This window comes from Corvus kubaryi, unplaced genomic scaffold, assembly GCF_017639235.1.
Source record: "Corvus kubaryi isolate FWS band 111438036 unplaced genomic scaffold, C.kubaryi_AGA036_p1.0 69, whole genome shotgun sequence".
NCBI classification, from domain to species: Eukaryota; Metazoa; Chordata; class Aves; order Passeriformes; family Corvidae; genus Corvus; species Corvus kubaryi.
Genome location: NW_024582057.1, coordinates 5,519,222 through 5,546,729, shown reverse-complemented (window position 1 = coordinate 5,546,729; position 27,508 = coordinate 5,519,222). Strand labels below are relative to the sequence as shown.

The following is a 27,508-nucleotide window of genomic DNA, read 5'->3' as shown; positions in this document are numbered from 1 at the left end:
TTTATAGCAGCTGTAGGAATCATTGTTCCAGATCAACAGAATATCAAGAATTACTTCAGTTCTTTAATTGCCCCTCTGATCTTAAAGTGTGAAGGGACACAGTAAAAACTAAGTTAATTCATTTTTAGTGAAAAACCTAGGAAATATGGAAGAATTTCATTACTTCCGTTTAAATATTTACTTAAATGAAACTCATATAATCCCTGAACAAAGCAATCAAAAAAGTATTACAATTTAAAAGAACAGCTGTAGCAATATTGTGGGTATTCTGACAGACTATTTACAAATATATAGCACATATTTTCCATGATTTTGCTTATGGTTTTTGTTAATTTCCATGCTCCCCCTTCAATCCCCCCACTTCTTAAAAAAAAAAAAAGTGCATATCTGAGTGTCCAGGAGCAATGAGGTAGGAACCTTAGAAATTTGGAAAGTTCCCAGGCTTCCATCTGAGGAAGCAGGAGAAAGCCTGATAGTACAAAGATATTTAGAAATCTCAGTTTACCAGCCTCCAGGGTAGAGAAGTCCCCTAGGTACTTATATGGCTTCTACATCAGACTATGGGTCTGCTGAGTGGGTGCTGACACACACCTGAGGGCCACAGACTCTCTCTAAGCAGAAAATCAGAAGTCCAAGGGACAGAAACCCAATATCCCAACCATTGGGAAGTTCACATTTTGGTTTTTGCCCCCAAACATAGGTTTCAGTGATTTTTAAAATTTTTTTCGCAAGTCTACGAGCAGCTTACCTGGTAGAACTATAATGAATTCAATGAGCTCAGCCTAATGATAGATTTCAAAAGAAAATTATGTGCTAAAGAACATACCCATAATTCCTACTATATCACACAAATGAAATGAAAACCATTATAGTAACTGACTGTAGAAATGCTTTGACAGTCAAATAATGAGTGTAGCATATAGGTAGCTTGCCTAAAATGAAGTCACCCACTTTTAAGACATGGTGTAAATTAAACATTGCCAGCTTTTGTATTCTTGACCTGTAATCCCCAGAAGAAAAAAAAAAAAAAAAGAAAAGAAAAAGAGAGAAAACAAACAAACAAGGAAAAAATCCCCACCCCAACTCATTTGCACATGACATTCATTTAAATTCTTGGTAAATGTCAAAAAGTAGGTTTCTGCTGAGGAAAAGTCACCTTCCACTCTGCACTGCTCTTAGGTGCACATATTCCCACAAGTATTATACTCAGAACGGACTGTACAATGCTTACTAGGCTAAAGCTTTGATGAGGGGAGGTCTGCAGGAATCATCAAGATATAAACAACCTTTCAGGTCACTTCCAACCCAAATCATTCCATGATACAATTCTATGACAGTATTATTCAGTGGGGTAGAGAACATGCAAGCAAATGTGCATTGGTATTTTATATCACTGAGGTCTGATCCCACTGGTTAAATTCATGATTGGAGAGTAAATTTACCATCTTACATAGTACCAAATTTTACCCATGTTCTATCCACTGTTAATGAAAGGCAAACTGATCTCTCCATCATCACATAAATTGATCTCTGTGACTTGGCAAGGAGTCAGAGCAGTGATGATAATGACCCTGTAAGAGTATTAGATCTAATGCCCTGAGGCACTAACTTTTGTTTAACCAAAATGTAAATCTTTTGATGAAAGACAACATTTTATTACTATCCACCTGCAACAAATAGCTCATTTCTTACTGCTATAACTCAACCACTGGTACCGGAGAGCAAAACTTGCACTTTACTTTCAGAGGCTCTTGAGTAATTCACATTGAGGTCATGGATCAAAACTGATTATATAGTGATGATGATCAAGTCCTGCAAGGTGCTATGCCCTGCACAGGGGGCTAAATGTAGCAGCTGAAACTGATAGAGAGACAGAGACTGTGAACCAATTACCCTGGTAAAGAATACTGACCAAGTTACAGGAGGAGGGTGGACAAACAAGAAATATATTCTTGGCTTGGGAGGCAGTACTGATCCTTTCTGTTACCCCATTATTTATTTTTCTTTTGAGAGAACCTACATAAAACCGAGTAGTCACTTTTATTGTCTCAGTTCAGAAACAGCTGAAAATCCTAGAGCTGGTATATTTCTATGGCATTTAAATTAACATATAGCAAGATTACGTTGCCAAAAGCCCATCAAGTGCAATCTCGCCCCAATCAATGCTGTTTCCGCCATCTTCAGCAGTCTGTCATGTTTTGAGAGCACCCAATCCTTAAGCAAACGTGGTAAGTCAGCATTATTTCAGGTATTTCCTTGCATATTTCTCTGCCCTGTAAGATCAGGTTCCACCCATAAGCATGTGTCCCTGCATTGTCATGAGACAATGCAGGGACACATGCTTATGGGTGGAACTCTGTGGCACTCTGAATATCCAGCCTTGGTTGTACCTGCTCAGTTTCTACCACAACACAGTCCTAAGTTATGATTTTCTTGCAACAGAATTTATTTTTCTTTATTGAAAGCTAGTGTCATTGGGGTCTTTGAAATCCTTGGATCTAAATGGCAGCCTACACAAAACAGCACTGCTTTCCAAATTTAATATTCTTTAATGTGTTTGTTAACAGAACATTGACATATGCTTAATGCTTTCTTTACAAGAATCTAGCAGATCTCCCCTTATGCATTTCTTGCCAAACTCAACTCTCAGTTTTTGCATTTACAAAACAGAATATGAAGTAAGAACAATACAGCCTAAAGTTCCAGACCTAAAATCTATCATAAACCCTTTTTTCAAAAACTATTATTTTGAAAAATGCATCTGCCCTTTCAAAAGCTTTCAATCATGGTCATCTCACACGCCGAGCTGCTGTTTAAACCCATTTTTTGTAATGTTACAAGCAAAGAAAAACAATAAACTAAGGGATAGATAGTTGATACATAGCTATCCTTTTCATGCCAGTGCTTCCAGCAACGCTCCAGTGTAAATCAGGAGCCTCATTGGAGAGAATATTTGGCAGCCTAAAAAGAAACAGCAGCAACTCCAGTGTGTTTCTGAACCTCACCTATAAAACCGATCTCATGTACTGTAAACTCTCACCTGGTATTTTTAACCCTTGGGCTCACATGGGGTTTTTTTTATATTGTCAAAACAAAGGAATGTGAAAGAGATGTCTGTTAGACTTCCTTACTCAGCCCAAGGGTTAATGGCTCAGTTTTGTAGACATTTGAAAATATTATGCTACCTCTAATGGCAAAATTGATGGAAGCTTGTTTCAGGCTCACTTTATGTCATTATGGCAGATTAAATTAACTAATCATAAATTATGCTGGCTAAAGTACATCTGCTACTCACTAAACCTGCAGAAAGAAGGGAAGGGTTTTTTGCTACTGAATAAGAAGTAAATGCCATGCACAAAAGTAAAGAGTTTTACAAACCAATAAACATATATTCAAGTAATGAAAGCTGGAAGCATCCCAAAGTCGTCAGCAACAGATTCTGAGGACCATGGCAGCAAACAATGAACCTGTAGCAGTTGTGGAAAGGCATCAACACTGCAGTGCTGCAGGGTATACCCACAGATCAAAGAGTAAAGATGTCCATTAAAGAATAAAGAAGATCAATTAAACAAGAATTAGCATGCTCGCGTTATTGCTAGAGGTCTTTGAATACCAATATGACAGTAGTGGGTTGACCGTGGCTGGATGCCAGGTACCCACCAAAGCCCTCTCTCACTCCCCTCTGCAGAAGGTCAGGGGAGGGAAAAGGTAGTGAAGGGTTCATGGGTTGAGATAAGGACCAGGAGAGATCACTCACTAAAGACCATCACTGGCAAAACAGGCTAGAATTAGAAATTTTAATTGAATTTATTACTAACAAATTCAGGGCAGGATAATGAGAAATAAAATAAGGCCTTAAAAACACCTTCCTTCCAGCCTTCCCTCCTTCCCAGCTCTGCCTCCTCCCTACAGCAGCCCAGGGACATGGAGAGTGGGGGTTACTGTCAGAATATCACAGGATGTTCCTGACCCTGCTAAGGGAGAGTCCTTACCCTGCTCTAGCATGGGGTCCCTCCCACGGGAGACAATTCTCCATGAATATCTTCAGTGTGAGTCCAGCCCATGGCAACAGCTCTCCACAAACTGCTCCAGTATGGGTCACTCTTTCACACAGTGTGGTCCTTTAAGGACAAGCTATTCCAGTGTCCATTCCCCACATCACAAGTCCTACCAGGAAACCTGCTGCAGCACGGGTTCCTCTCTATGGGTCTGCAGGTTCCTGCCAGGACCTCCATGTCCCAGCATGGGCCTCCCACAGGATCACAGCCTCCTCTCAGGCATCCATCTGCTCTGTCGTGGGGCTCCTCTGTGGGCTGCGGGTGGATCTCTGCATCCCCATGGTCCTCCATGGGCAGCAGGGGGACAGTGGCTTCACCATGGTCTGCACCCTGGACTGCAGGGGAATCTCTGCTCTGGTGCCTGGAATACCTCCTCCCCCTCCTTCTCCACTGACCTTGGTGTCTGCAGGGCTGTTCCTCTCACATATTCTCACTGCTTTTCTCTGGCTGCAATTACAGCTGTGCTATGGCTTGCCTTTTTTTTCTTTTTAAATATGTTTTCACAGCAGTGTTACCACCATTTCTAATTGGCCCAGCCTTGGCCAGTGTTGGGTGCATCTTGAAGCCACCAGGGATAGGCTCTGCTAGATGTGGGGGGAGCTTCTGGCAGCTTCTCACAGAAGGCACCCCTGTAGCACCGCCTACTCCCCCCCCAACACCAAAACCTGTCCACATAAACCCAATACAATGACATGACGTTTGCAGCATCTACTTCCAATGTCACCTCTTCCATGTTCCGTCCAAAGGGACTGAATACACCATTTCTGTAGGCTTTCAAGGAAGGGATGGACATATAGATCTGTGATCTAGAAGGCGATACAGATTTTACAGTGATCCTCTTCTTACACTCTGTATTTCTGGATGCACATATGACAGCTCATACCATGTCAGTGGGACTAAATTCCTTGAGAGGGTAAGAAAACCTGAAGTTAGAGATGTGTGAGTTGAATGGACAGAAGACATGAGCATTCAAGACGTCTTTGTTGCAAAGTAAAGAATGAGTCCCTCTCTGAAAACTCATGGTAGACCATCTCAATCGATCACATTAAATGAGGATTTTCTTTCTTTTGGACTAATATAAGGAAGAAAGGCAGTATTATATTGTATTACATGTAAATTCACATATGTAGCTGTCAGTTAAAAAGCAGAATGTTGTTTTTGGGGTGACCAGATATATTGCTTCTGCCTAGGAAACAAACTCTGCTGAGCACCTCCAAAAAGAATCCAAGTAAGATAATCAGCCATGTGACCATGTTTAGAGGGAGGGTAAACAAAGTTTTGACACACCTATTGTGTTCCTTCAGGTGTAACAGAGCCTCATGAAGATTTGGGAGCATCTGGATAGTCCAAACATAGTTAAAGTGCGAGCTCTCAATATATTGTAACCTTCTGGAAAGGTGCAGCACTTTCTGTTCACCTATTGCCAGTACCATACTCCATCAGTCCATTGAGGCAGATGAGGTTCTTAGTACCATCTGAGTCCTTTTCCCTCACGTTTCCCTTCTATTTCATGTTCTCTGAACAGTATTACCCATACCTCCTTCCATGCATGATGCATCCAGTTATAAAAAAGTCAGAAGGACTGAAATATAGACACAGGATTTAGAGGAAAGCAGTAAGGAAGATGGTGTCCCTCACCATCATGCAGAAGGCAATGATAAGGTTTAGTTCTGCAGTGAGAAAAAAAAAACCTAAAAACTTCCCCTGAAAATAAAAGAAAGCTTAGATCACCATCAGTCACTGGATAACCTATTTTAAGCCCATCAGAGCCAGTGTGCTGTTCTCATGTTACTAATTAAAAATGATAGATTCATCAATTAATCTCTCTTCCTGTCCTCTAGTCTTAGTATGAGATTTTTCAAAGGGACAAATGGTCATTAGGTGCCCACAAGTACCATTTCAGCCCTGCAAACTTGTGCCTTTGTCAACATGAACCAGAACCTGTCTCTTTATGCTACAAATGACAAAAAGAAAACCTTTGCCACCCTGAAAAACATAACAGATTTATAACAGGGGAATTATCTTATCCTTTGTACAATGAACATTGCTACATAAATCCTCCCTGGGCTCCAATCCGAACTTGCTCACTGATGAATATGCCTCTGTTAAATGTGGCAGAGAGAGATGTCCTAGACTTAGTCTCTTGATTGAAACTCAATTGCAATATTACTACATAGCAGTCAGAGATCCTCCACTATTTAGGAAAGAAGCAACGAAGGCAATCTATTTTTATTCACATTGAAATGGAGACAAAGATAAAGGTCCTGCTGTTATCTTAGCAAAGTGCCAGTCACATAAAGCATGCCAACGACAATGGTTGTCCTTTCCTCTTTCAATATATGTATCGCCAGGCAGAGAAATAGAATTGGGGTGTACAAGGTTAACAAGCCAGCATCATGTTATGAAGCAAGCGATAAAATTGTCTTATAGTTCTTAACTCTGACCTGTTCCAGTGAAAGCCTGCCAAGCAGAATTATGTCATCCTGAACATCTCTCTCAAACTGTTCGATATATGGAGGAATCTCTTCATCTTCAAGCTCCTTGTGAAGGTCACATGCCTTACTGGAGCTGACAGGCATTACAGCGTCCGGGAAATCTTCACTGACGACATGGGCTGCTGGAAACAAAAGTGACAGATTATCTCTCAGCAAATGGGAGTTCATTCACTGGTTACTACCTTCTCGGTTAATATGTTTGTCCCACCAACACTTCAAGTAAGAAACAGCATCAGTAACACAACTGACTGGTGCCCAGCGCCAGTACCAGGAAAACTGTTCTCAAGTGCAACATCGAAATTCAGGTACAAATTTAGCATGTGCAGCTTGTTCCTTAGGTACTTTTTAAAATGCATGCTCTACATTTCCATGGACACTTTGCTGACCTGTAAATGTTAAAGGGACTAGGACTTGGAACAACTTTGGCTTTCCTTCTTGAGGAAGAGACATAATAACTGCAATTGAATGGGAGTTTTAGGTGGAGCCACACCAAGCATTGCATCTTCCTTTCAACTCACCCCAAATGATTGGATTCCTCCCCCAAGGTGTATGTGTGCAGCTCCTGCCTAATTAATTGGGTCCGGTTCTGCTCTCACCCACAACATTCCCCTGTTTTCACTGCAGTGACGTATGCACAACCAAAGAGCACATGCCTCACATAAATAAAAATAAATCCCACTCATAAAGTCAGCCCTAAAGAGAAACTTTGTCTTTTTTCAGTTTAATTGATCATGCTATGTTTAAAAAATTAGATCTTCTCCTTGATATCTGCTATAGTACTAATACTAGTTTGGGTCATAAATAATGACAAGTATTTTTGCTCATGTCCCCATGTTAGGATCACTAAAAAACAACAGATATCAGATTGCCCACATCTGACTATCTTTCTTGCTTCATACTTCTGTGTGTAAGCTTTTATAGTTCTCTGTGCCTATCTCTTGAAGAAATTGCCATATCTAGTTATTTGCTTCTTTTTGTCCATCCTACGACATGAAAGCAGTTAAAAGAGTTTTTTTTCCTCAATCTCCTTTGAAGTCTTTCATTCTCTAATGAAGACCAGAAAAGGAAAGATAAAACTAAGGCTATTAACATTTCCAGTTTTGCTCACTACTCGTTGTTTAATGATTTTAATTGTTGAGCCTCCCGAGTACTTAAATCACCTCGGTGCCACCAACACACAGGAAGCAGGGTGGGTTTTCTATTTAATTACAACAGGATACAATTCAAAATCATGTTGGGGGAAATGTACAGTAGATATAAACAACTCAAACCATTACCTTAGGGTACACATCTCTTCATGTAGCACTTTACAAGCCTAATGAAAAGTGATTTGACCTACAACTATTAACTGCAGAAACAAAAAAATATTTACATTTAAATTTACTGTAATATTAAGGGTTTGGCGAGGAGAGAGAAAACCCAGGAAGCACAGGAAAAAGAAACATTGCCAAAAGCAGAAGATGGAGCATCGCTTGTTCCCCTTGATGCTGTGTTGTACACAACGGGCCATATGCTCAGCTGGTATAAATCAGCTGCTTTACTGCTTTCCCAGGAGCCCTGCAAGTTTACATCCTGGGATGTCAGTAGATTCCTGTCTCAGGATAGAGCAATAGTCAAAACGGAATAAAACAATTTTGTTCAGAAAGATAAACCTGAAGCAATTCATCAAAACACACTTTTTCTTCTTTGTACTTCTTATTTTTGTGAGGAATCGTATCAAGCGAACTCACTTTTGGTGGAAGACACTGGACTCATTAGCACAAGTTTTGTCAAAAAAGAGCAAAAGAAGAGAGAGAACATTTTCAAAACCCTTTTTGGGGAAAGCAGTTGAGAAAAATACAGAGATAAATTACAATTTAGATTTGAAAAATATTTCATTAAAATATACATATGCTCATTTAAGCACAGTTGTCCTTTTGTCTGAGTCAGAAACACGGAGAGAACAGGGCTAGTTCAGCTGATCTATTCCTTCCACAGTGGCTTTGCAAAGAAACTTCTCAAACTTGTTCAGCATCAGGTTGGTCCTTGCTTGAACTGATTGACAGGTTGGAGGACCAAGCTGATGTCCCAGAGCAATACTTGACCAAAACAAAGCAACCAAACCCTTGCCGTACAAAAGTAGCCGGTGTTAAAAATTCTACTACTTTGTACAGAGAGGATGAAATGGCTGAAAATTCATTAATGGATTGATAAACTAAGTAAAAACTTGCTGCTTGAAATTGTTAGCATGGGCGTCAAAAGTTTTCATTGCCTTGGATGTACTTAACCCTGCGAGTCATGCTTTCCTTGTAGCTTAAATCACTTCAGCACAGGCTGTATTTGCAGATGCTGGGCTGTAAATAAAACAATCTCTCTGGTCTTATCTTGGCTGCTTGTGACTTCATTTACTCCTGTGTTTGTCCATCAGGTAGCAGCAGGTTATATGCTGAGATGATAATTTAAAGGGCACGTTCAGCAGCAGAATGGGTTTGAATGCATAAAACTGCAACAAAGTCCACGTGGAAAAATAATTTTGGCTACCTGGTTCTAGAAAACTGTGTACAAATTGTATCTAAAAAGTTCAGTGCCAAAGGTTCATGCGCCAATTTCAGACAACTAAAATTCTGCAAAACTTGGCACTTCAGTTTTTTGGTTCTTGCCAAAGAACAATACAATAGAAATAATTTTTTATGGTGCTCACATATCATGATCTAAAATGTGCATGGATCACAATCTCACATTGGCAAAAATGCGAAGTAAAAAACATATATATCTTTAAAAACAAACAACCAATGTTGCCTTTTAAGTTGCCCTTAATATAATTGTCCTTAATATATTTATATAATATGAAATAACACATACCACAAGAGCGACCAACAGGTTACTCAGCGACAAAATGCTTTAAATATACAATTATATAAATTCTGAGCCATGTTCTTTCCTTTCCTTTGGGGATCATCTATTAATTAGGACTGTATAACTACGTGATTTTTCACCTCAGTGGTCAAATGAAGAAACAAAGCAGTTCTGTAAGAGTGAAACCAAATGAATCCTAGTTTTCTATGGTTTTTCTGATGCTTAATAAGGGTCAAACTTCCATATTAGTTTTTCCCTCGGTGGAGACATTAATAATGATTGTCTGCTCTGCTCAACTGCCCGCTTCCATAAAACTGGTAGGGAAGTCATACCTGTGAGACTTGCTCCCTGTTAAAAAAAAAGGTTTGGAAGTGAACAAGGAGTTGAAACACTGGGAGGGAAAAACACAGGCAGAAATAAATACACCCTCATATATGCACGGAGAGGCTGAAACTGCACAAGCTTCACCACCCCAGGAAAATCTCTCTTTTCTGGATTTTCTTCACCCAAGCAAAGAAAAGTAATAAATTCAGCTAGAACGGTGTGCAGCTTCAGTCACAGGACTAGCTCTGATACCCATCATGACACTTTTAAGAAATAAAAGCACCAAGGCACAGCTTGAGACACACAACAGCAGTGGCCTGCAGTGTGTCCCCCATTTGCTGCCCTCATGCCTACACAGGGGGCTCTGATGTGCACATGGAGTGTGTGACACATATGCTGATGCATTTGCTTGCCCCAGAATTGAGTCAGTGAGCAGTGAGCTCAGCAACCTTGGCAGCCTCAGCGCGAGTTCCCTATCCACAGAGCACACTCGGTATGCTACTATATTTCTAATAGAGTGACACGTTTTAGGGCACCTTGCTGAGTAAGAGAATAACCACCCTGGAGAGTGGAGATGGAGAAGGCTTCCCCTTCACTCCCTGGTTCCCTTGCTTAGCAGTGGCCAAGTACACATAGTGCAAACTTTAGCCATGCAAAAAGCAGTGGTGACATCTAAGCCAGTTGCCCAAGACCCATCTAAAGTCAAAGGAAGGAGAACAACTGCTTCCAAGGTGCAATTTGACAATAAATGCTATAAATATTGGTAGACAGGGACTACATAAGTACCACAGACAGACACCCCATGTCAATCTTTCACAAATAATGTTGACTTCACAGCCAAACATGTCTTTATTTTCATCTATGTTGTTGAGTGATAAAAGGAACAATCAACCTGCAGCACTGCTATAACCTTTCTCAGCAATGTGGAGTTCTACATTAACATAGAACAATTCAGATCTTGCTAATAACTTGTTAAAGGTTTTTGCTTAAACTATCTGCATGGATTTAGTTGTGACAGTTGCACTTCTTTCCCCCTTGCATTTAAAATGAGATAAAATGGGTTTCAAGGATGTTACTGATATGACCAATGCCAGTTCAAGAGATTTTGCAATCCTAGGCAAATTAAAACATTTGCTTCTTGTAGAACAAAGTTACTTATAAACTAAATAGTCATAAAACAAGTTGCAGCTCCTGGAGCTCCAGCGCCCTAGGCAGCTGCCTGTTCTCTGTCACAGAGTAGGCCCACGTACTGCTGAAATACAACAGGAAGCCTCATACAGACACAAAAGACATCTGGAAAAGGAGAGAGTGGATAGGCAAAAAATACAAGGGCAGCTCTGAGCTGGGCCTTGTACAAACGTCACTTCTAAGATGAACCAGAGGAGAGCAACTGATGTGGGCCTCGTGTAAAGGCTTTATGGTAAAGATGTTGTGAATCAACCAGATTTTAAGTAATGCCTGTAAAAATAAGTGAAACCAAACTAAGGCTGTTGGCTTGAGGTGAAGAAATTTCTTCTCTTATACTTCATTGTTTTTACTGTAGATGGAACATCACTTTGTATGTTCTAACAAGGCCACAGAAAACACTTTCTTACTCATCTGTTTGTGTAAATCCTTGCATAGATAACCTGAAACAGTGCCACGTGACCTGTGCATCCGACAAATTGCCCACCCGTTTATCAGCTTAAATAAGGATTTCAGTTTCTAGATTTGAGCACATAAGCAATGATATTTCCAATCTTCTTTCATAAATGTGGAATTCAACATGCAGTGAAACAATCTACAGAAAGCATGCCACTTAAGTTACACTTAAACCACATAAACATGATGCAAAACAAAAACATTTGGATAAAAAGACCTTACAGACTTGCATTAAAATCATCATCCCTTTGACTTCTGAGTTCAAGGAGATGGATTACCCACTCTCCTCCCCACATGCAGACTCAAAAGAGTTTTATTTTTCTTTATGCAATTGACTTTGTTATTTACCTTGGAAGTCCAGCATCTTGTTTTCTTCATCTAGAAGCTTCATCAGTTTAGCGTACAGGATTCTCTCATCAAATTTCACAGGATCTTAAAAAAACAACAGTGAAATGACTATAGTTTCCTCCAGCAGTATTTCAGGAAATACTATTTTAAATGAAAAGTAAAGATATAAAAATACAAAAGTCAGGAATCCTTTGACACTTGAAGAGAGTTTTTACAGGGCTAGTTTCACAGCTCAGAATGAAATTACAGTTCAATACAAGACAATTTAAAATAAAAAATTTATACTTTTAAATTGTGGGCAATATTATATGTTGATCTGGACTGAAACTGGTTTATTAATTCTGCTAATAGAGCAGCTGAAACGACTGTTGATGTTCAAATTACCAGATGAATTCTATTGGACTCGTAATGAGAATCAAAATACCTAATTTATTCTAACGTGATTTTGGATCTTCATTAGAAATTTTACCTTGCTGTCCATAATAATAACACATTATCTAGTATGAGTAGTAATTACAACACTCTATGAATTTTGAATTTGTGGCTGGTTAGTCATTCAAATTTTTAGTAATATCTGCAGATTTTAAAAAGCAGCAAAGGATATGCATGCTTACCTTTTTCCATAAGACCTAAAAAAAAATTTATTTAAAGGTTCTATATTCAAAGGAGAAATGAGCAACTGGGACCATTTTCTCTCCAGATCTCTCATACCCTGACTTCTCCAAGTTGTCACTGGAGAGAGGCAGATAGAAGACCAAAGAAATGCATATAAGGCAGGTGGGTTAAGTACAGCTACATGCAAGCTTGGGTGTCTCTTTTTAAGTGCTCAATAGAATCTCAAAGAATAAACCTTTTTTACCATGAAATTTCAGAGCCAAGTTTTTCAGTTACAATGGGCATTCAAAGAAGGCAGTGGCTTCTGTAAACCTCTTCTGAAAGTACAGAATCTTTTATGTTTGTTTTAGCCTGCAACATTGAAATGTTCCCTTGGCAAGGGGGGCAAGCAAATCCATAGTGGGATGTTGTTTGCTCTCAGGTCATTATGAACTCATACAAATTTCCAGAACAAATCTAATTTATCAAATATAGAAAAGATAATTGCCAATATCTTCATTTTCACAGAATAACCCATTAAAGAATAGTTAGTGGCTGAAGATATGCTTTTCACCAGCTATTCTCTTTGGGCATTGAGCCTGGCTTTCTGAAGTTCTAAGAAGAGTGCAACTTCAAAGTGTGCCCTGATTTCTTCATGATTTTCTGGTTTTGACTCTTGCTTGTGACAAGCCACTCTGAAAAAAGGAGGTAAACCAGTATGGTTTCCAATCAGGGGATTACCATGCAGGACGAAGCTTTAGTTCTGACTGTCTTTTTTCATCCACTACATACAAATGTACTTCCACTAATTTAACACTTCTGCAAGGAAAAAGAAGCCAGACAGAAAGCCTGGTTTGTAAGTATTGACAAATCAGACTGGTTAAGGTAGGAAGGCACCTCTGGAGTCCAGCTAGCCCAGTTCTCCCTGCTCAAACAGAGCCAAGTAGCCCAGGACCGTGTCCAGGCACCTTTTGAATATCTCCAAGGTAGAAGATTTGCTCTTGGCAGAGGTGTTGGCAAATATAGTGTTATAACTGCTCTACAGAGGTCCACACAGACAGCCTGAGGCTGGTACTGTTACTAATTGACTTTTAATAAACAAATGTTGTCTCAACCTTTGAGTCACATTTTCGCCGGGGAGAAAAAGGAGGACCACCAAAAGACAGCTCTTCATACATGGATCTCAGGCTTAGCATGATATGCAATTGACTAAAACCACCTCTCCACTCCAAACCCTGGAAGTCTATGGACTAAGAGCCTGTTCCAAATTCCAAAATAAATAACTATATAAAAGCCCCACCACACAATACAAAATCAGCATTTACGGTTACGTTTATTGCTCAGCCTCTTCAACGCAGTCAAGAGAACGTTTCCTCCCAATGAGAACTGTATTTCCCTATATCCCTTACGTCACCACTCTGCCCGTACACGATTTTAGGCATACATGCACAGATACATTAATCTAATCTGCTTTTCATTCTCTGATTATGAAGCAGATCATGACTCATAAAGATTTTTCATAAGATGAACCAAGGCAGGACCAACAGGAAAAAAAATCTTCCCTTTAAAACTCTGAGCCATAAGTCAACTTCCAAGGTATTACACTGGTCTCCTACACAGTGAATGGGGAAATTATTGTGATTAGATGTAATTCAACCCTGCTTTTTTTCCACCAGAACATAGAAATTCAAGTTAGTGATATGCAATAGAGCCTGCTTTTTTTAGTCACACAAGTTTTTGTCTCAACATGACTTTCAGAAGCGAACAACTTTGAGACCCTTTACAGTAGATAACTTTTTTTAGATCTGACTACAGCTGTGCATCTATAAAGTCTCTGCAGTACAAATAAGCACAGGCTTTAGAAAAGCAAAGGGCTAGCCAGGTAACACAGGAGAGCTGGCTCTTGCGTGCCATCAGCTTATTAGTGCTTAACAACAGGAGCCGGGCCAAAGCACTCAGCGCATAGCTAAGCACTTCATTACCATGATGATGTCCTTACTTAAGTCCATGCAAATTCAGGCAGGCCCGTTCCCACCCTTTTTTATCTAAAAGCCATGACAGCAGAGGAGAATTTCCTTGCTAGACAATACCTCCTGGTTAATCTCTCTCATACCTATGCATAACTTCTGTTCTTCCAGCTCTGCAGTCACACCCTTCCACTAGCTGCTATCGCCCACAGAGAGCAAAGCTAAATATCTCAGCTAAACTGGCAAAAAGAAAACCAAAAAAAACTCCTCGTGCACTTTTACGCACTCTGGGGTTTCCTTCTGTTAGGCAAACACATATTCAACTCCGTAATAAAATTGCTCTCCAAGGAGGACTTTGGGAGCAGGATTGTGAAAAAGCTACAGCTTAGCACTCAGTTATGGAGTAACTTCATTAATTAAAAAGAACATGGTGTAGACAATGCTCTTGGAGCGTGCTTCATTTTGCTACAGTAGCAGAGTGAATACGGCACAGCCTCATTTTTACCCACCCATTAACTCACTGTCCTTGATCAAAGTCTATACTGCCTATCGTATTCAGAGCAGTTAAGGCTTAGAATTTAAATTGTAAACCTCAATATTTAAATAGAACTGCATATGTGATCTCTGACACCTCATTTTCATGAATGGAAAAGAATATTCTGACACCAAAATTACATACTTAATTCTGCCTCACCTTCTTCACTGACCTCCATCCCACACTGCCTTGGGTTTATTTCCTCATCCATCAACGGGTCAAAGTAATTTCTGCTGTATTCATTTCCTGTGGAAAGCACATGAAGTAAGGGTCAGCGATTATTAGAAGCACATGAACTAAAATGTTAATTTTGAAATCGACACCAGCAAGCAAAGGGGCATTTTTTGCTACTTTACAAGCTTAATTTTTTTAACAAGTCCTCTAAGCCTACTGGTACTGCAATTATCATCTTGTGAAAGGTCAGAAAAGGTAATTCTGAAAACAAGTGGACTTTATGTTACTTTTTCTCAGGAACTAATGAGAAAAAACTCTCAAATTCAGATGGTGGAAAGGTAAGAAAATTTTTTTAAAATACAGCATCCCCAATATAAGCCAAATTATTCTTGAAACACGCCATACAAGTGAATTTTCCATACTGCAAAGGAATTTGTGTTTCACAGCTGACCTCTCCAATTTCAACAGTTTTAAATTTCACCACTGAGGTTTCAACGTCTGGTGCATCTTTAATACTGTATCGAACCAGAGAAGTGTTTAATTACAGAGGAGATACTAGGATACTGCCTCATTAATCTGAACAGCAATTATGTTCAGTTGGACTAGGTAACTAACCCAAGATTTTGATGGGATAGACCCACTCATTTTAGTACTTGGCTATTTTAGCAGCTACTTTTATCTGCTCTTTAGAAAATAAACAAATTTACTAAAAAAATTGTTTGTTAGAATTATCATGACATAATACAGTATCTAGCTGCCTAGAAGAACTCATGGTAAAAGCCAGAAGAATTTCCTGTACAAAAGGAGGGAGGGCAGACTTTCCTCAAAATATGCCTTTTCTTCAGCAAAAGTGCTGCACTCTATTAAAACCATCCACATGTTCATTTGGATTTCAAACACAGTAAATCATTATTAAACAGGGGAAAAAAAGTAAAATAATTAAGTCCATAACAAATTTTTTAATTGCTTGAATAGACATGGATATATATCCTGGGAAATACATAAAAGCTGAATGTATGAGGGGGTTAATTCTTCCAAGATACACTACTGTTGTCTACAGTGTATTTGTTTTAGGATCAAAAATAATCCAAGCAGCAGCTCCTTTTCAGAGACTAAATGAAACTTTGATATGAAACTAGGTTTAATTTATATTTCTGGACTGGCACATTTTGACTGTCAGTCTCTGTTCCTTCAATGTAGTAAGTACAAGAACTGAAAATTTGCTTTACCTTGAGGTCTCAATAAAGAAAAAATAAATGAGTTTCATTTTTGTTACTTTATCTGTCAACAACTACTAGGCTGGTATGAATCTTGGCAGTATGTAATCAAAGTCTTATGTACTGCAATAACAGAGCCATTCTACCTTATTCACTGTAATTGTTTTTCTCTAGCACAAAGCACCATGATGTTATATGAACACCCCTTCACATGCTGGTAAAATAATTCACCTACGTACTAAAAAAAGAAAATGATGATGCATTTCTTTATTCAATTATTTCATAGATGTAAATGTAAATTGCTGGAACGTATGTTGCACCCATGCAAGCAATATTCAGCTCTTGCATAGGCTTTTTGCACAATCTTATTATCACAACAGCTTTTATTGAATTTTAATGTCCCATGTGAGTCTGGTGTGAAACTTTGTGGAGTAGACTTTTGGGCAACTCTTCTGGACAGAATAATTGGCATTTAGGAGGAAGTGTCATGTTATATTTGAGTCTGCAAGGCATGGAAACCATTATTCAAAAAAAGAGATACATTGACAAATAAGATTAGACCAGAGCTTGCTCTCTGGTCCTCTTTAAAAAAAAGAACAACCTCAACACTTTGAGGAGTATGAGATATTTTGTCCAGGTCTTTGGCTCTGTCAGAACCACACACAGCTGGCAACAGACAGTTATGCAGAAGGAAAAAGAACCACCAGGCTTGATTTCCTCAGAGCAACATACACTCTTTAAAACTTACATAAGCAGAACAAGTGGTGAACACCAGAATCACCTCCTCATGGTGATTTTATAGATAACAAGCTATTTTAAACTGCAGGACTCCACAGAAGACTTTTATTGAGGTGTTCAGAAGAGCTGAATCACACGAACCTTAGGTCACGGCTCTGGGTGGGGGATGTTGCTGTTTGTGGGGTTCTTGGTCTTTTTCCCCCTCAGCTCAACACACACACCTTGACAAGCGTTGTGACCAGGAGGTCTGGGCTCTGGGCAGGTCTTAAAATTTCTCAGGGGCAGTGGGAGTTGCTTTAGTTTTAAAATACAAAATTATCAATTTTAGTCAACGTAACACACTGCCCAAGGCATTTTGCTAATAACATTTTGTGAGCATGTGAACAGATTACCAATCATTTCACATTTGCTTTCAGAAATATTTGAAAGCATATAACATGTAAATTAACAGTCCACTAAGGAATTCACATCAGTCTGCTTTGTGGTATAAACACAGTAAATGTTAATACAGAGCTTGCTTGTAGGTATTTTGAACAGCACCATATAGCTTGATGCTTTCAACAGAGCAAGTAACTTTGACTACCTGCTCCCAAAAAAGATCTGGCCAACTTTAGAAACTTGGGTCTTTGCTTTGATCCAGAGGTTGCCTCAAACCCATTAACTCAATTTGAAGTCCCGCTCTCCCCTCAAAATTGTGTTATTTCATGTGGAAAACATGATGGATAATTCAGGAAATCAGAATTGAAATGCAAAATCACAGATTATCTATACATTAAAATAAAAATGGAAAGAAGGGTGTTGGCACAAGAGTGACCAGATGGGAATTTCTACGGTTTAATTAAAGCAAGAGGAGTTGCTAATAAAATTAGCATAATCCTTGGATGCAGCCCATGGGACTGTACACGAATTACTAGGACTGGATGAAACTTAAAAGACGGCTTTTAAGATAAGATGTCTGTAGTCAATTATGTAGTCTATGTCCTGAGAATACCACACAGGAAAGGCATGACTAAGCTGAATTTCTACGTTGTCCTCTACTCCACAAAGAGATCAGGTAGTCCTTGTCAATTACACATGAAAGGTATAGCATGGAATTTGGATAACAGGCAATTATTCCATTTATGTTGTATTACCGATCTAGGTTTTTAGTTTAATGAAAGAATAGAAAAAACTCTGTTGAATTTGTTAAGTAACTCCCAACCAATGTAAAAATTAAGGAATTATCAACAGCCAGATGACTGACCACTAAAAGCTTGGATAAACAATTGTTGGTGTTTATTTTCAGAGTGATGCTGGGTCTCCAGGATAAAAGGAAAAAAAATTGGCATGAGCCATCTTTCTTTAGAAGACAATATGCAGATTATGGTGTGCACAAACTTGCCCTGATAAGAAACAAGTGCCTTTTCAGACAGCACCATGGTCAATATGTGTCTACCAATGACTTGGGAGAACGTTATTGGACCTTACTAAGGCAGCCCACAGAAGCCTTTTGTATCAGATAGAATAAGACAGAGACATTTTGGAAAGATGAAATCCCAGCCTGAGACTGCATTTTGACCCAAAGTGCTTTTGAAACATAGTGATGCAGCTGGGAATGGAAAAGAGTAGTCCTCCTTTCCCACACCTGACTTAAAGCATTGATTTCAGCGGCAATTCCTATTAGGGAACATCACAGCAAATACTCACTGTCTCCATTCAACAGAACTGGACTTATTTCCCTGGGGATACTTTTCATTTTACTTAGCAGATACAGCCCTTTGGGCAGCCCAGACTGAAGGCTCTGTGATAACATATTTCCCCATTCCTTTATGAGAGCCAAAGCAGTGTCCTGGGGTCACACTTGAATATCCTCAAAGAAAAGTGACCACCTCAACTCGGCCAGGAAGAACCAAGACTTGGGATTAGTAGGAAGGGAAGACAAGGGTCCCACTTCCTGCATCTCCAACTACTTCACTTAACCTTCCTTAAGTTATGATGGGTTATGTAACTAGCCCTTCCACCCACCTGTTTTCATGATTCAGCACCTACACTGATAAAGTTTGATATCTACAAGTTGCTTATTTGAGCCTTTGATTTTACACTGTACTTTGAAAAAAATCTATAAAGAGCCCTAAAAAAAATCATTCAAAAGAATTAAAGAATGAGAGGAAAAAGAAGCCTTTTACCTTAAAACAAATCTCACAGAATGCAGAAATAAAGAAAAATCATCAATGAAAACTGCATAAATAGTAAGAGTTCCTGCACAGTGAAAAACTGAATGGGTTTCGAGTGAATTTATAAGTTCTTATTTCATATACGCAATGATTTAAAAGTGGAAAATTATATAGGAAAATCTGAAACTTTCACAAGAAAAAATTTGAGGTTTTATTCCAAAATTTAGTGTTGCTAGAGTTACTCATATCCAAATGTTATGAAGATGTTAAAAATAAAACTACAGTCTTATAGAACATAGTGAATTAATATGTAATCCAGAAAACAATGTTAAGTTTCCATTCTGATTTTTTCAAGGCAAAGAAACCAGAAGCTACACTTTTAGTTTCAGTTCTTAATTATCATTACTGACCCAAGTTATTGGTCACATTTACCCCAGCTCATGCCCATTTGAGACATACGTATCTAACATTATTTTCGATATTATATGTATAGATAAGTATTTTCTTTGCAGATCTAAAATAAGATTCCCGGGGATTGCAACTTTATTTCAGATTATCAAATATATGGAAAAGTGGTAGAGATGTTTACACAGAGCTTTTCATGAATATTCATGAAATTTTCAGGAATACTAAGCAGTATTCAATGAAAAATTACATGTTAATGGCACCCTGATCGTGAAGAGCATTAAGCCAGTGACAGGACAGTAGACTTTATCTTGAAAACACAGCTTGTTAAACACTACCGACACCAGGTGACTTCCCAATTTTTAAAAAAATATTTTAAAGGTATCATATGTCGTTCTCCTTATCCTCAGCAGACACCATAGGTAATGAGGAAATCAGATAACTGCGTCTTATGTTTATACTGCAAGCCTTGAATAAACTCACTTGTCAGCTTTGACAGGACACTGACAAAGGGGCTGTTCCTGAGCCTGAGCAGGGCAGATTGTGCTGTTCCCGCCCCAACCCCTGAAAAACACCGCATCGCACCCATGGCACTCACAATTTCTTGCGCCCTGCTCCACTCCTGCAAGACTTACCACCTTCTCTGCTGTTTAAGCAAAGGTACAGCATGGGAATTAGTTATTTTTCCCTTTTTTTTGTCTTTCCTGCAGGCAACAGAGGGCACTGTGCCAAGGGATGCCAGTGTGAGACCTGCTACTTTTCCTGGGGAAACACTGTTGGTCGAGGGCACGAGAAAAAGATTTACTGATGATGATGGAGTTCATTTAGGAACACTATTAGATAGTGTGACACATGTCAATGGGGAAAATGGATACTGAACTCTCCCAGGCTGAGAGGCTTGGCTGGTCCCACCTTATGCCAGAGAGGGAACTTGCCAAATTTTGAGGATCTGACAGCACTATTACGAGGCAAACATTTTCCAACTGTAATAAATTAGCCTTAAATATATATTCAGTCACTCTCTGAAAAAGTATTTTCCCAATTATAAAATGCATTCATTCTTCACAATTCTTCTCCCCCTACCTTTCACAAATTCAGTTTTAACACATTACTTAGATGAGTGGTGCGGTATCCCTGTTGTTAGAATTGCATGCAATGGATCACGTTTTGCACACTACATTACACCTTGTGCCGTTCTGCTGATTTCAATTGGATTACACATTGTGTAATTCAACGCAAAATTACTTCCAATGACAACCCTTTTATTGCTATGCATACATGGTGATCCATCATGCCCTGCATACCGAGTTTGGCATTTCCATTTCAAAGTCCCTGTTGGAATCAGAAAGCATGGAACAACATACATAGAACTTGAATTATTAGATACAAACTTTGCCATTGTTTAAGGAAAAAAAGAGTATGGTTTTGATTCATATTTCTGGTCCCATCCTTTATGCAAATCACTTGGTCCAACACAAATCAGCAGTGTGGCAAGCTCCCATTTCCTTCACATGGAGCACAAACATGAATTTACAGCAGATGCCTATTTCTTCACCTGTGTTTGCTGTCTCTCCAGTGGGTTCCTACCACTTCTTTGGAACAAAATTAGACCCTGTTCAAAAAGTGTTAGTCTCCAGTTCTCTATAAACAGACTGAACGCAATAGAGTTGCTGATACTTTTAACAATCTGATATCCCACATGGCTCCTTCACAAAGCTCTTTTTTGTCAGTATATTCCTACTTCAAGGTCCTTGCTTGGTTACATTCTTGAGCAAGGAAGGGCTTATATTGTCCTGACCCAGTTGAACAACCTTTGGCAGTAACTGTTCCTTAGCAAAGGCTTCTCTCTACTTTAGCTTCTCTCTACTTTAGCTTGATAAGGAGCAGAGATGCTCTATTTTACAGCGGGATTTTCCCTGCAGGACACATGCAGCACTGTGTTAGGTACACCCAGCCTAGCTCTGCAGCTTGGAGGTGATGCAGCAGAGATCCACGTAGACACTAATTTGCTCCCAGAAGCAGTATAGCCATGCTAATGCCAGTCGGTATCTGGGATAATTAGAAGAGTAGTTCCTGGTCTTCAACTGAAAAAGCTTTCTTTCCCTCCTTTTTTTCTTTCCTTTTCTTTCCCCCCTCAGATGTTGTTAATCTCTGTGGGCAAATTTATTGGAGCATGATATGAGATGTTAACAGTGCCCGTTGCAGATAAAATGGTAGAATTAATTAGAGCTTTTGATTTTAGGAGATAATCTAGTTTTGAAAAAATTTGTGTATTGGGGATAATGGGGAAAAAATGAATGCTTCTTGTCATCTGGAGACAATTTTAACTTGAATCATCAATATTTAGGGTCAGACTGCCTCAAGCCTTTTACAAGTGCACAGCATACAGGAGAACATGATTAGCCTTTTTTTTCTCTTCCTTGCAAAAGCTGCAGACTATCAGAGTCTCCAAAGATGCCTATGCAGTCACCAGCTACAAGGTGGGCCATGCAGTGGGAGCATGCTCAAAACACCCCATCCCTGGATTCTGCGGCTTGCATGTGCAGTTGACACTGCAGAAAGATCACATTCTAATTTGATCTGACATATATTCTGTCTGTATGGTTGGGCTGGATATTTACTTATCTTGTGACAATGTGAACAGTGCCATCCCACAGGGCTCTTCTCAGCACTAGCTAGAGCAAATCTGTGTATCTCTGCAATGAACACTAAAAACCACAAACTAGTATTAGGCACTTGGACTTTTTCTGATAGCAGCTGAGGACAAAATGTATTGAATGCTAAAATAGAATAACATTTGCTTTACAGGCCTACAATAAAATGCTAAGTACAGTAGTCCTGTATTCAGGGATTGCTTGTAACATACATCATCCATCTGAATTTGAGCCATTGCCCGTGTCTTCTGCTGTCAGACAAAGATGGAATAATTCCTGGGGGTTTGGTGCCCCTGTCATGACAGTTTGCTGGAAGCTCTTCGCTGAGCAGAGACTTTACCAAGCCAGCCTGAACTTTAGGACACTCTACAATGTATTTTTGGGTTTAAACCCCTCTGGAGAAAAGAGAAAAACTGATATTGGCTCACCTTGAGATTGGGTGTCTGACAACTGAGGAACTGGTGGACACAGGTTCTTGCAGATTTGTGTGATGTAACCCCAAATGTTTTTCCCAGGGAAATTTGTCTATCAGGCCTTCCATTGTGATGGCCATCATGAAAACCTCTGTAAATTCAATGTTTGATGAGATGAAGAAAGGCAAAAGGGTTGGTTGGATTTAGCCACAAGGAAACTGAGTATTTTAAGAAATAAGGAAATTGCAGTTTGACTAGTACAAGGCTGCTGCTAGATGAACTTATTTTCACAAGCGATATGTGAAAGAAATGAAGGTGATGGAAGCAATCAGAAAAAATCCAGCATAGAATCCAGAAGAGAAAATATGATGGAAACCAATTAGCTGGCTGAAAAATCAGGAGATTAATCTGAGTAAATAGTCAGGCAGTTCCCCTGGGTCACTATAACACTTAACAACAGTATTAGGACTTCACTGATGATGGAGAGCAAAGAGTAGAAAGAGTTACTCAGTGGCCTAGTCCTGAACAACAAAATTTCAGGAACAGGTTTTAAGCCTGTCTTGAACATGCAGCTGACTATTCACACCATTTCCCAGTATATTTAGTATGGAGATGTGCAAGAAGACATCTCAAAAGTAGGTGGAGGTTTTTCTAGAGAACACTTCCCTCTGGCAATTGCTGACAGAGGAACAGCCTGTGACACTGTTGCCAGGTGGAGGAAATGATAGTAACCCCTGTGGCTATTATTTGCTGCCATTAACAACATGGGCGATAGGTGGAAAGATAGTGGAAAGGCATTGCCTTCTCTCTGCCTTGCCTCCAAGTGCTTAGCCTGAAAACCCAGCCTGATGTTTATATAGTGTTCTCAACCTGTAATCTGCTAAATCCTGTGATTAAATAATTTTGCTCAAGGTTATAACTGGTTTTAAGCTGTGCAGTTTAACACCAAGCATTAGAATTGACAAATGCCATTCCCCATTGAGTAAGCAACTGAACCTAAGCCTGGGGGCTGAGAGCTGGAAGAGCAGCCAACAGTTGTGAAGGGAGGTAACCCCAACAGAGAGAGTATTTTATTAGCATCCAGGGAAGAAGAGGAGAAAAAGGAAAGGGAGCAGTGTAGAGCCTAAAACATTTATTTTACATGGGCTATGCTGCTGTGCTTGGTGTGTGGGCACACCCTCCTAGAGAAATAGCTTCCAGCATGGGGTGCAACTCTTGTATCCCAGGTGGAAAAAAAGGGAAAATTCTGTGCTGATATGCCTTGTGAACTGTGTACTGGTTCCTGAGAGCTGAGGAGCAGGAGAGGATGCTGTGGAAATGTTTCCCCTGTGGTAGAAGATATCAATAGTGTTCAACACCACGTCTGGTTTTGCTGTGAGCTGAAATGGCACCGGCTATGCAAAGCCTCTATGAACTTGGAACAAAGGAAGGTAGGCTCGAAGAACTGAATCTTTGGGTTCTGGAGGACCCAGCCCTCAACAGATTGATGCATGAAGGATGTACTACCTGTAGACAGAGTCTTCACTGAGGACTGTGAAATATAACTATTTATACATTACTACATTAATGTGATACTGTATTTACCTGTGCAGCTGGCTTTTCTCTTTCCCTCTTTAATGAAGAATTGTTACACTTGGAAATGGGGAAAATTTGTTCATGAGGTACCTGAAGATTTTTTCCCATGTTTCAGGCTTGAAGATGTTGGCTTATTAGTGGCTCTTGATGAATTTTAACCGGTCCCTGTGATTGCTGACACAAGTTAGACTAAGAATAATTTAATGCAAGGTTGGACCAGATGATCTCTAGAGATATTTTCCAATCTAGACTTTTTTATGATGGTATAAATGGATGATTACTTTTTAACAGCTGCTTGACTTAGAGCTATGTGACTAACTGATCTTTTGGTTAACTGGATGAACAGAAGGTCAAGAAGGGAGACACAGTGTTGGGAAACAAAATTTTCCAACTCTCGGCAAGCTTTCCTCTCCCATTACAGAAACACTTAGCATTGTCTCAAGGCATTGCATTCCAGGCAAAATGGAACAATTTTTGCTCCTTTCACAAAGACTATATTCAACTAGGGTTTTTTGAGCAAAATGCTATTTAGGATGAAAAATCAAAATGTTTAAAAACGCATTTCAAGCTTTTAAAAAAAATGTGTTGTTTTCTTGAGGGAACTATTCATGAATTTCTGAAGAGGCCACTGAAAGCATGGATAGTCTCCAGCGAGCCCGACTTCATTTTTTGCCAGATAGACTATTTCATTAAAAAACAATCAATCCCTTTGTCTGCTTAATCACTGTTCTGACAGTCTGCAAAGGAAAGAAGAAGAATTCCTGCTCCATGTGGCACTGCACAGAGTCACATGAAGGCTAAATGGAAAGCCAAACCTAATTTTGCAAGAAGCCATTAGGAGCCGTGGGCTCTCCAGTCCCGCAAGGATAAAATCTTAACACAACAAGATCCAATGTTTTAAAAGCCTGACTGCCTGAAGGTCTGCTCACCAGCCTGCACTTACCCATTTAAATACCTGGGCTGGAGGAGTGCAAGGGTACAACACTTGTGAGTTGGATGGGTAATGCTGGGTGATCAGGACTGTTCAAAGCCACACCAGTTACTTTGGTACCTCGGGAAGTCTTGGCCCTTGGATGCACATTTGCATATTCACAGATGCACATAGTCCACTTGAAGTTAATGAGACCACATAGTCCAATCAAGTAAATTTTTTAACGGGTATTTAGGGAAGATTTTGAGTCTGACTTTAGGAATTTTTGCTTTTATGCTAAATCTTGGCCCAAGATTTTCCTCATATGACTCGCAATACCTTTAAATTATACCTTTAAATTCCTTTTGTCACCTTCTTTCTCACTGGATTACGAACTAAAAATAACCATTTTCCATAACATCCAGGGTTAAAAATAATTCCAAATGGAGTCATTAAATAATAGATTAAAAGATACCAAAACTCTGCAAAAGGAGAACTGACATCAAGTGAAGCTCCTTATAGTTCAGGTAAACCAAAACAATAAACAGAAATTGCTTCCCAAGGCAGCAATTCTTTAGCTGCTGCATCAAAACCGAGCTGAAAAGCCAGGATCGCTCCCTTGGACAAGCTGAGCGAACAGGACTCTGCTCCAAGCATCTGAGCAACACTGGCTGAAAAAATAATGAAAGATGAAACAGAGGCAGGATGCCGATTGACTGAGGGCATATGGGAGACCTAAGGACAACAATCAATCACGGATCTGTAAGCTGTTTAAAACTATTCAATGCTAGGGAGCCAGTGAGCGAGCAGCATCTGTGTGCTCAGACTGGCTGCAGTTCCTCCAAAACCCAGCTCAATCCAAATTGGGGGAAGCACTGCCACGAGCAGCAGCTCACTGCACTCACTCTCACTGGCAGAGAGGCCCACACAACCTGCACCCCGTCACAGGGAGTCACTTGAGCATGGAGACAAAGCCTAGGTCTCTAAATATTTAGACAGCCCATGTTTTTTGGCAGCATGTTGGATTTCCTACCCAGGGTTTTCTGGGGAGCCTGCTTGAACATGCTGGGATGGCAACGCCCAGCACAGGCTGTGGAGTGTGCAGGTTAGATGGGGAACACAACCACTGTTGCTGCATTTGAGGCTAATCAGGTTTGATGTCTCACCTCTTGGTTCAGCATGGGCTTGCAGCCCGAGTTTTTGTTGGTGAGCTGCAAGGGTGCTATCTGGCTTGTCATGTCTAATAACTTTCTCTTCTGAAGGCTGGTATGCTGAAAGATCTGTGCTGCTGATGTTAAAAGCTGGATTTTCAATGCCTTCTGCTGCTGCTCTCTCTTCTTTTACTATAGAAAACAAGGAGGTCAGAAGAGCATATTATAGCAAAGTGTATTTCAATGACAAGCAGAAAATTCCTTCTAGTAATTCCTTTGCTGAAAGACTCAAGTGTATCGTCCTCAAATGTCGCCAAAACAGAATTAGGTTAAAATTAACTCTAAAAAAAAAAAAAAAAAAAAAAGAATAAATGATTAAAATAATTACAAATTGCACCCTGACAAGCAAGAGCAAAATTTCGCCCACAGCCATTTGTCTGTAATTAGTTAATTAATCCTTACACAAATTATGAGCAATAACTCATCAAGCAAGGCTCACCCATCAGAAATTCAGCCGACTTGGATTTCTTCTGCTTAGTTTGCTTCAGAGCCTTCTGCTGGAACTTCTGGAGGGAAATTGTTAAATGAATAAATTAGCTAAAGAACGAAGATCATCCTTTATGATCCACAACTAACACAGTATTTTAAATATGGGATGGCATTGAAATGTCATTTAATTTAAATCTCTGCTAAAGGGGTCAAACACTAATTGAACAACAGAAGTGGAAGAATTAAATAAAATAGAAGAAAAGTTAAAACAAATGCCAAATGAAGGTCAGATTAAAATACTTTGTTTTTCCCCAATTTTAATTAATGCAAAGAAACCTCAACAAATGAAGAACATTATAAGACTTGTCTCTCAGTATGCATTCAACAGCAACTGCTTTATTTCACTTGCAGAACGGCAGTGCTTCATTTAGAAAAGTTTGGTTATGTAGAATATTTATAGACAGACTTCCCTGACATTCCCCGTTCTCCTATTTTCTAAGTCCACTTACATAACCAGTGTATCTGCTCATCACACAGCAGCTAAAAATGAATGAGCTCTACCCTTTCATACAACGCAATAGAATGAAAATAGAACCAAAACAATTATAAATGAGGTGTCACAAAAGAGAGATCATGGTCCAGGGGAGAGAGGAAGCAGGGCTCATTACAACAATGGAAAGTTCATTTAGTATTAGAGAGATGTCAACAATGGATACAGTGAAGTCAAACAGCAGGAGATCTCGAGGGACCTTAAGTCAGATAAGTTCCACAGTAATTCCCTCGGGGAGACAAGGCTCGAAATATATATGGTCACATTGAACTAAGGAAGGCC

The 27,508-nt window shown here is 39.5% G+C and overlaps 1 protein-coding gene across 1 annotated transcript in view; it reads right to left on the bottom strand.

The window, feature by feature from the left end:
• The window catches only part of LOC121674639, a 164,784-nt gene that overhangs the window by 131,748 nt on the left and 5,528 nt on the right, over positions 1–27,508 (bottom strand). The window contains exons 2-6 of the mRNA XM_042049144.1: positions 26,687–26,753; positions 26,203–26,379; positions 14,957–15,043; positions 11,702–11,785; positions 6,503–6,675 (exon numbers count right to left, since the gene is read on the bottom strand). Of these exons, the coding sequence (XP_041905078.1) occupies positions 6,503–6,675; positions 11,702–11,785; positions 14,957–15,043; positions 26,203–26,379; positions 26,687–26,753 (588 nt within the window). The remainder of the gene's footprint in view (positions 1–6,502; positions 6,676–11,701; positions 11,786–14,956; positions 15,044–26,202; positions 26,380–26,686; positions 26,754–27,508) is intronic.